This window comes from Haliotis asinina, chromosome 3 (genome assembly GCF_037392515.1).
Source record: "Haliotis asinina isolate JCU_RB_2024 chromosome 3, JCU_Hal_asi_v2, whole genome shotgun sequence".
NCBI lineage: Eukaryota > Metazoa > Mollusca > Gastropoda > Lepetellida > Haliotidae > Haliotis > Haliotis asinina.
Genome location: NC_090282.1, coordinates 67,111,106 through 67,122,122, shown reverse-complemented (window position 1 = coordinate 67,122,122; position 11,017 = coordinate 67,111,106). Strand labels below are relative to the sequence as shown.

Below are 11,017 nucleotides of genomic sequence, written 5' to 3'. Positions count from 1 at the left end.
AAGGACGGTACAGAGAGGCCAAGTGATCCTCAGTAACCAATGTTTGTCCTCAGAAACGACTTATGGGATCTGGTAGTAATGCTCTACGTGTTTAATGTACGTATCCCAGTAATGAATCGATGCCTGTTACGTCAGTGAATGAATTGTTTATAGCAGTAATATGACTGAGTGCTACCCAAGGCAATAAACAGAGATCAGCTGTTCTGCCCCCGCTAAGTAAATATAGAAACAGTCGGTCCCCGGTGGCGCGTTAAGTGGAAACCAGTCCTGTGGCATATGTACTTCGAAGTGTTTAAATTACAATAGTGACGGCCGCCATTTATCTGCAACACAGCTGGGTGCGGCGTCAAACAACAAACAACACAACGAAACATTTGTGACACTGTGACAAATCCTACTTTACAACGGTACAAGATTCGGTATCGAACATCGTAGTGACGAAATAAAGAAGTTGTTATCCATATCGTTTGTACAACATTAGGTTACTGCTTGTGGCTGCAGCTGTGGTTGTTTCAGTGTTCATGTTGTGTTGAGCGGATACTGTTAACAGTGTGAATTTTCGAATCGCTTAATATGTGGCATTTTTAATCGCTATCATTCTAATTTTAAAAATACTTATGGAGACAAATATGGGAACACGTGAATGTAAATGTGTTTGTTTATTTATTTATTTCCAGAATTTCACCCACATATACAGACATCCATGCCTTGTGGAGAGACCTGGAAAATAATGGAGGAACACTTGTATTTTCATGTGTTACTTATTTGTTTCCATGAGTATATATGTTACAGTTGTTACCCAAATTGACGCGAAATGGCTGCCCTTCTTAATCTTTCGCGAAATGACTGATTTCACAATCCGACAGTAAAATATGTGTGTGTGTAAATATATATATACACAGTAAAATATCTGAGGAAATATCCACGTAACTCTCTTTGAAATTAATAGACGTGCCCTTTACATAAAGGAATAGTGGCACAGACCGGTACCGACATACAGGGGGAGGTGTACGCATGGACGGCAGTGTTCATCCTCCCTATCAACTCGGCCCTCAATCCCATACTCTACACATTACCGTCCATCACAAGAAAGGTATGTAGAACATTCAGTGAATACGGGTGGTGGGGTAGCCTAATGGTTACAGTGTTCGCTCGTCACCCTATTTCGATTCCATTCACTGGTACAATGTGTGAAGACCATTTTTTGGTATCCACCTCGCCGTCACATTGTTGGAATATTGCGTAAAGCGGCGTAAAATCAAACCCGCCCACTCACTCATTCATTCATTCACTCACTCACTCACTCACTCATTCATTTAGTGAGCATACCTACATAACGCGTTTCACTATACACGGTGAGCGTCAAGGCGATGGACGCCACATGCGGCGTCACTGAATCACTGAATTGTCAGGTCTACACTAAATTATCCACAAACCGTCCCTACTCAGCTGGTGTAGAAGACTGCAGCGTTGGACAACAACCAAAAACTGTGAATGATTATTTTAGCTGATTGCACGCACGTCTATTGTTTCTGTGTTTGAATAGTTGAATATAAGTATTTAGAACCCTTACAAAGAGACAAAAAGTTTTCAAAACTAAGTCATTCGTCATGACGTTTAAAACATTTACGCAGGATGATTACAGTGCTAATGTAAATCTCACGGCTCCCGTAAAGTGATTTCAGTGACAGGCATTGTGTATACATATTAAGCAAAATCAGCAGTTTTTAACAGTCACTAAGTGCTGTTCTTTCAGCTTAAGCGCTTCCGCGCCTTAACGCTGATACAAATGATAGAATATATCAATATTTCACCAGTGATAAGTACTGCTATTTAATGTTTAGTTTCTACTGATTTACATCAGTTGCAAATAGGATTTTGTTGAGTTGATTTGGAATATTTGACCTTTCAGCGAGCTGCAGGATCAATGAAGACTGGAAGCAGACCTCGGACTGTTGTTTATGGTAAAAGGTTTAGATGGCTCTACTAATAGCAATGGCAGTGTGATTATTAATTCTCGTCATATAGAATCCCTACGGATCAAAATGGTAGCTGCGACAAATGTTTCCTTTAAAACATAGTTTGTTATGTAACCCATTATTGATCAAACCGATTTTGGAAGAACTGGGCCATAATTATTGGTCTGTTCGATAAATTTGCCAAGCAGTGGGTTTATAGTTTTGTAGGAAACCGTGAAGATCCGGGTTAGAGATGATCTTCAGACTTGCTGACTTGGTTGACACATGTCATTGTATTTCAGTGGCATAGGACGACACTCATGCTGTAGATCATTCTATTGTTTAATCCAGACTCCATTATTTACCAGCCGCCGCCATATAGTTGAAATAGAATGAGTACAGTGTTAAACAAACAAACAAACAAACAAACAAACAAACAAACAATATGTTTGTAGTGTTCTCTATCGCTACCAAGATAATAATGAATTTACCCAGGCGTACGGAACACCTGCACGTTTCACAAGACCATCGGTTTGGCTAGTTGTAAATGTTGACCATCCGTCAGAAATCTCGCCGACTCGTTCGGTCGGGCGCGCCTTATTTCATACACTGAAAGAAGAGACGTTAATGCTTAACCTCATTTGTTTCAGATGTAAGCACCAGGAGGTCATTCCCCGATACCACAGAAATGAGCACAGCATCCAGGAATCTGTGAATACAGAGACTCTTTGAATTAACAATAAGTGTGGCGAATAAATGTCACAATATTATCACATAGCATCAATTATGTTAAATTTTTCAAGCAAAAGCTCTAAAAAGCTTTGTTACTGTTCAAAGTACAAATGAATCAGACTGTGCATGTCTCAAGCTATGTTCACTCTTGGGGACTTGTTTTGCTGATATTAACGATCTGTCAGTTTCTTGAAGAATAACGTACGAAAGAAAGCAATGACAATATAACTGTTTTCTTAGGATTCTCCTTCCAGCCCTATACATATTTAATATCACCTGGTCCATATAAGCAATATAGAATAAAGCTGTATAGCTAGTTCATATCAACATCGGTACCCCACGTGACCGCTGTAGAGACTGTTTGTACATAAGCAATCTGAATGTTGTCATCATAGGTCTCCAACACATAATACCAAGATAAGGCTCAACTGAGTGCCATGTTTGATTACAATTGTCTTGTTACGCTTCTTCTTGCGGGAAATATTTGCTGTGTGAATAAAACTCAAGGCAACAAACAGTGCGTTGCTATTGGCCATGTCGATATTATTGTAAACTATCCTTTATATGAGAGCTATTCATTTTGCTGTGCATAAGGGTTTTTTGAGAAAGAATTGTTTTCAGTCGGTGCTTCAAATCAATATGGAAGCCGGACTCACTTCAAGGGTTTACACAGTCTACAGTTTACACAATGTACAGTTTACACAGGTAACTGTTTCTACAGGTTACAGTTAACGCAGTTTACACATAATTGTGCATGTCCTGCTATGATTTTGTGGTTTGTCACAGTGTTCCCAAACGTCGCCACATGAATGTGGCTTATGCAAAATACCGGCATGATGGAACATTGCGCATGGGCAAGTTAGGGGAGATAACTCAAGCTCGTATCTTAATATATAGTAATATAGTAATAAACCTTGGAAACCACTAAACACAATTATCTGGAAAAAAAGCGTGATGAGCGGGTTATCACTGTTTTACTCCAACCCGTCCATATTCTAGTTATACAAGTCTGTGATACTATTGTAACTTTTATCCACGGTTGTCAGAATTCAGAGTCTAAATCTGTTTTTACAATGTATGTGTCCTTGCTGTCTTAATAATATTATATGCTTAATATTATAAGCTATGTCCAGATTATAACTCACTCACACACGGAGTCTACCTCCGTAAGCGCAAACAATGCTAAAACTATTGTTATAGTGCAAATATTTCACGCATAATAACTATAATATTCAAAATGTACAAGAATTCATAAAAATACCTATATTGTAACTTTTCGTTCTTACAAACGAAGTAAGGCGGTCAATCAGGAAGTGACATGGCATATGATATAAACTGCTGTTAGAAAAAAACACAAATAAACAAATTCACAAAAAAAATTGCAGTGCACACAAATGACCGTTTATTGAATTACGTTCACTCCAGTAAAATATTTCAGTGGGCGATCTATGCTTGGTGGACGGTGGGTAATTATCAGCTGACAGACTGAGGAACAAACAGAACAGCTTTTCATTCAACGCCATATAGCTAGAACTTTGCTGAATGAGACAAAAAAACAACAACAAAAAAAACCCAAACAAACAAAACAACAACAACAAAAAAAAAAACAACCACACACACACACACACACACACACACACACACACACACACACACACACACACACACACACACACACACACAAATCCAACAGATATTGGCTGGATACTTAAACCTCATACTCAGTTCACATGTCGATCACGCACACTTTGACATTCAATGAACAGAAAGCATTCGGTCGGTAACAAGCTGATGTGGTGATTGAGCGATTAGGGATTAGTTAGTAGTTTAATCGGCTGACACGACGAGCTGCCGTATTTTAACTCGCTTGACGATATGCTGGACTGGTCTGACAGAAAAGTTGCCTATATTTTACAGGCGCTTTGGTGTATTGAGTGAGGGTGTGAGTTTATTTTTACGCCGCACTCAGCAATATTCCAGCTACGTGAAGGAATATTGATCGAATCTAGATAAGACAATCCAGTGATCAACAGCATGATCTGCGCAATTGGGAATCCATGACATTTATCAACCAAGCGACCCTGACCACCCGATCCCGTTAGTCGCCTCTTACGACAACCATAGTCGCCTTTTGTGGCAAGGATGGGTTGCTGAAGGCCTATTGTGCCCCGGGATCATCACGGGTCTTTAGTGTATTGAAAGGAAATCCACAGGTATTTTGTTCTGCACGTGTGTATATAAATGCAGATTAAACACACTACTACATTACGTTCGACCAACAATTCCTTATTACACGATATTCTAAAATGCATAACCACAGTTTTTATTCACATGACGTTACACATTTGGGTCATGATTTTGAAACTCTACACATCTCAATTGAATCTATATCTGAATTTCTTTGATCCCTGTACATCTCAGTCTGTAATACTATCTCACTGGCTTCCTGTACACACTATATATTTTGCCCGTAATAATGTTCTGCGAGTCACCTCATGAAGGGACAAAATACAAAATAGCCAGAAACACTGTGTTGTAAATATTAAAGGAGCTGTAAATATACACCATATGTTGTTATACATAATTCTGTAGTTTTGAGAAGACTGTCTTCTAATTGATTGCAAGACGCTAATTATTTAGAAAAGAACAAAAAACAACAAAAAGCTGAACAATACCCTAAAAAACCAAAACAGGTAATCAGCCATCATCTAATTCATCTTGTTGTAGATATGGAAGAACGACTGGAAGTGCTTTGCCACAAAAATGATTGTGTAAATACTGCGTCTCGAACCGGCAACATGACTCTAGGAAACATAATTCCTGTCAAACGTAACAGTTACCTCCCTTGGATTAGCTGAGCCACAACTTCCGTGTTGACAAAGAACACGACTGTGGAACACATGCAACCAGCTGATCTGACTTTTAAACGTATCCTTGCAACATGTTGTGGAACATTCATCACTATATACGGCCTGGAAAACAGTATGTGAATGTTTTTTCTTCACAGATAGAAACGAAGAGCCGGGAAGTACATGCAACACGTCTGACCGTACACTGAAGGAACGCGTTCGTCAAAATGGGTCAGTGTCTACGTCACACAGATTACCTTGCTCGAAATGAGGTCACACTATACAATCTCAGGACTTTGACAAGTATTATACACGAAGGAGATGTTGACACCATTGTATCTTATATCAGGGAGAATCGAATTTCAGAGAAGTCATATAAACAACTCCCAATGTATCGAATAGGACCTTTAGAGACTGCCTGCAGGAAAGGTTGTGTTGACCTCATAACTGCATTGATAGAAGAGGGATTTTCGCCAAGGGGGATGCTGAGTGTGTCCCCTATGAACATTGCATGTCAACACAATAACTTAGATGTGGTGAGAACTCTTGCAGACAGGTATCGCGTAAGTTTAAAAAAACCTGACAGGAACGGTAACACTCCTTTAAAGAGAGCAATACAGTTTAACTCAGTATGTGTGTATAAGTATTTAAGGCAGAAAGGCATATCGTTGTCAGTGTTGAATCGAGGAAATGAAGTCTTCTTTCCTCTTCATGATGCAGCGAAGAAAGGACATTCTGACATGTGCCGGCTTCTTATAGATGAGGGTTTTGATGTCAAAGAGGTTGGTACTGATGGAAGCACCCCTATACAGCTTGCTGCCATGAATCTTCGGGCAGATACTTGCAGGGTGTTGTTGGAAGCCGGAGCAGATGTTAATACTATATCCATCTGTGATGTTACAAAAACATTCATTGAAGGCAATATAAAAGGCATTTTGAAAAATAGAGCCTATCTAGACACAGTGAGGCTACTTGTCTCCTATGGGGCTGACCCAGAGGTACAAGATACCAGTGGCAATACCCCAGTCCATCTCGTTTTAGGGAACACCCCAGCCCTCAGATGTCTGACTTTTGGTTTAAATGTTGCATTAGATAAGGTCAACAATAATAACCAAACTCCATATTCTTTGGCCCTTCAAAGTGAAGATTTGGCAGCCGCTGCAAGTAATTTGTTGAGGGCTGGGTACTTCCCTAGCTTGAAGGAAAGTTTGGTGAAAGTGTCAGAGGACCATCCGTATCTGAAGACAAAGCATGGTCAATGCATTCTGGGTAATCTCAGAACTGTCACATCCAATCCCAGGAGTCTTCAGGACATGTGTTGTTTCACGCTTCGACGGCTGTTCGGTGTGAGACTTCATTGTGTTGTCCATCTTCTACCTCTTCCAGAGAAACTGAAGGACATCCTGCAGCTGAAACATCAACTTCCACCTGCGGTAAGGCTGTGTGTTTATATTGGTTAACTTCCATCTGCGATAATTAAGGCTACGTGTTTATATTGGTTAACTTCCACCTGGGGTAAGGTTGTGTGTTTATATTGGTTAATTGAGTCAATGACTCTATGTCAATGTAAGGATGGGAGATTCTAATTTAATGAGATTGATGATTTTTGACAAGACAACACAAATAGCCAGGTGGGGTTATTTGAGTCAGTTTTCTGTTGTATGATTTCTCTATACTTTGAGGCACCACCACTGGTGATTTCTGGTTTGATTCCCAGATGTGCCCTGAGATAGACCTTGCTTTGTCAGTTCCATAACCTTATCTTCAACTTCTTTCCCTTCGAACAACTGACTTCAAACAACCCCTTCTCTCACTCACATGGTACAGTGAAGATCCGGTTAAAATAGGTCTTTAGTAACCTATGAAACCACAAAAGGCGACTATGCTTGTCATAAGAGGCGACTATGCTTGTCATAAGAGGCGACTAACAGGATCAGGTGGTCAGTCTCGCTGACTTGGTTGACACATGTCATCGTTTCCCAAAATGCACAGATGATGCTCCTGCTGTCAATCACTGGATTGTTTGGTACAGACTTGAATATTTACAGACCGCCACCATATACTTGGATTATTGCTGAGGGCAGCGTAAAACTCACTCACTGACTGACATGCCTCACTGACACGTCTTACTGAATTAATGTCTCATACTATTATGTGTTGCAGGTGGCCAAGTCATATATCTACATAAACCAGCATGATATTAGAAGCCCTGTCGTTACACCTGGAAAAGAACCAACTTGTTTTTGATTTACTGTATGTTTATATTGTATTTTTATGCTGAGAACATAAGTACACTTAGTAATATTAATATTGGAGGCATGGTGAGTGTAATTTGAGAATGTAAGTGTAATTTGAGAATGTAAGTGTAATTGAGAATGTAAGTGTAATTGGGAATGTAAGTGTAATATTGAGAATTTAAGTGTAATGCTGAGAATTTAAGTGTAATTGAAAATTTCAGTTAAATGCTGAGAATGTAAGGGTAATTGAGAATATTAGCAGTAAGTGTAATGTGAAAATGTTTTTAATGTTTTAAATGCTTTTAAAGAAAGAGTGATTGACTGTGCCAGGCAAGATTGGCATTCTGAGCTATCTGATAAAGCGTCATTACAATTTTATTCCTTAATAAAACATTCACTTTCTCCAGAATTGTACATATACAATGTTAAAAATATTAAATATAGAAAAGCGCTTCTCCTATTTAGATGCTGTTTTAATCGATTAGGCATACAGCGTATTAGAAAAGGCTTAAGCGATTATCAAGATAATGATTTTATGTGCTCTCTTTGTAAAGTTAGCGAAGATGAATGTCATATTATATATCATTGTCCTCTGTACAAAGATTTTCGTAAGGATGTTCCATTCATTTCCACTCATAGCAAAAATACTGATAATTTAAAATCATTATTGATTTCTACTGATTGTGACCACTTGTTTAAGTTGGGAAAATATCTATATAATGTGTTTCGCATAAGAGGAGAATATCCTTGATACGCATGCTAGCAATTAATGTGTAAAAAATGTAACAATGTATTATGGGTCATATGGCCTTGAAAACAATAAAGCATTGAATTGAATTGAATGTTAAGAGTGTAAGGGTAATTCTGAATGTAAGTGTTGTACTAAGAATGTAATGTAGAGAATGTTAGTTTATGCTGTGAAAATATGTATTGACACTGAATGTGGAGCTGATAATGCTGAGAATGTTAGTGTTCACATTGAACATTTAAGTGATCATGGTGAAAGTTTAAGTGTTGACATAGGACACAGAGCATATGGTTGATGATGCTGATTATGTAAGTGTGACACAGAGCATGGAGATGATTATTTTGAGAATGTAAGTGATGACACTGAGAAAGCATGTGTTTGCACATGCATGTAGGTGTTCATGCTGACAATGCAATAAAATTGTATCAGGGAACACTTAATGCTTTGAGTCTTTCTTGAGTTAAACTGACAAATGTTGACAAATAGTGCTTGTGAGACTATAGAGTGTGCTACTTCATGAACTTTTTACACAACACTAGGTCATGGCTAACTGATCCCAGGACAACTGACTCCCTGGACAACTGCCTCTCCCCATCCCAACAACTGACCCTTTGCTATCTGGCCTCACATTTAATGTGCCACCTCCCTCTCCCCTCCCATACCCAACAGAGCATGTGGTTGATGATGCTAATGATGTAGGTGTTGACCCACAGCATGTGGGTGTTGATACTGAAGACTGAGATTGCCATTCTGATAATGTAAGTGGTGACACAGCATGTAGGTGATCATGCTGAACATTGAGATTGCCATTCTGATAATGTAAGTCATGACACAGCATGTAGGTGATCATGTTGAGAATGTGACATAGAACATGAGGGTGATCACATGGACTGGTTCAGCCAGAGTGCAGTTATCTCATGAAATGCCTCATGAATACATTTCTGCAAACAAACCGCTGCTTCTTGAATGTTGCTCGAGTTATGTGCAGAACGTATAGATGCTATTTGCTTGTATGCGTTTCTTTTCTGCAGTGAGTATATTTACCAGAATTTGATCGTTTTATGTCGATTACTTATAACACCCGATTTAGATACATCAGTAATGAAATGATGCCTTTGTTGTGACTCATATAACCACATTGCTCAAAGCTACTCCCCGATAAATTTGACAAGCCCACGTGTGAGGATGCAAGTTACACGTATTCGTGTATTTTACCGACGCTTCACTGAGAAAGTTCACTGAGAAAGCTGGCGTTTTTGCTTATTGACGTATTCAATGCGGGTTGTTACAGCAGTCCATTGTTCGTGTCTTCGGGAGGGATGACATCAACATTACCAAAAATCAAATAAGCATAGAGTTCACAAGTGACAAACATTCTAAAAACAGGCTAATGCAAGTTTCCAAAATCGTTTCCGGTATGGAATGAAGTGTACTTAACGATCCAGCTTTGGCGTGTTCATTTCATGGTTTTCAAAGACTGTTTTAACATCTTTACAGAAGGTCTTTCACATGATGGTTATTTTCGTCCACACCCGATCCTTTTTATTATTTGCCATCTGTTATCATAAAGACGACTGCAACGGTATGGGGTGCTTTAATTATATTAATACAGATTGAGTCTAGAAGTTACCTCCCTTTGATTTAGCTTTGGTGTTGGAACCGTGGAATGTTTTCATTGCAGCAGAGATAGGTGAAATGGCCTTGGTATTCGTCGTAGAAGCAACAGCAGCATGAGTGGCAGCAGGAAAAGTAGAAGCTGCAGCTGGAGTCGAGGTATCAGCAACAAAAGTGGTTGTATTCAATTTGTAATAACAGCTGTAGCTTCACCTAAATGTGAACACTTGGTTTTGTAACCATTTGATAGTAAACACATTCTTTAGGTAGCACATGGTGGGGTTCGTACAGATGGATCTTTCGTGAAGATTTTCGGCGGTTATTGATACTGGATAAAGTAAGGGATACTGGTATTTTTAAAACTGATATTTTATCAGTATGTCAGTAAATACATCATTATTCCTAATTCACAAATATCCCTATTTAATTTTGTCCAGTATACATTCCTATAATTGTGGCGGTATCACATCATATTTTACTTTAGCACACTTTCAAAAAACAAACCTTTTGCTTTAGACAGACTGGTGTTTTGCTTTCAAATTACAATACACTTAAGAGTTATTTCCCTTTTTACATACCACACCGAAGCTTTGATATGATGCCTTTGTTATCCTCCATACATCATAGTGTAAATATCATGAACAGCCCTTCGTTTCTATCAAGCTGTAACCCTTTCAAAGCTCTTGGCCCCTTCTCTGAAATCAGCTGTAAGAGAACATACGTAACTGTTGCACTTTCTGCAAGATTTTCGTAACGGCAAACAGGCAATTGTCATGAAAGCATGTCATGTGTGGTTTCATTACAGTCATCTATTACCATCTGGATTGTATTAAACGATAGGCAATATTCTTTGGGCAATGGCAAGGCATCAAAGATTAT

General features: G+C 38.9%; 1 protein-coding gene across 1 annotated transcript; it reads left to right on the top strand.

Moving 5' to 3' along the window:
• Positions 1-5,541: 5,541 nt before the first annotated feature.
• On the top strand, positions 5,542-8,959 carry LOC137276997 (ankyrin repeat and SOCS box protein 7-like). Its single transcript, XM_067808652.1, has 2 exons — positions 5,542-6,972; positions 7,703-8,959. The coding sequence occupies exons 1-2, from the start codon at positions 5,767-5,769 to the stop codon at positions 7,784-7,786; spliced, it is 1,290 nt and encodes a 429-aa protein (XP_067664753.1). The 5' UTR covers positions 5,542-5,766; the 3' UTR covers positions 7,787-8,959.
• The last annotated feature ends 2,058 nt before the right edge of the window (positions 8,960-11,017 follow it).

Coding starts and splice junctions, on each gene's coding strand:
- LOC137276997 (XM_067808652.1), top strand. CDS start 5,767: ATGGGTCAGTGTCTACGTCACACAGATTACCTTGCTCGAAATGAGGTC. Junction 6,973..7,702: donor AACATCAACTTCCACCTGCG/GTAAGGCTGTGT, acceptor TATGTGTTGCAG/GTGGCCAAGTCATATATCTA.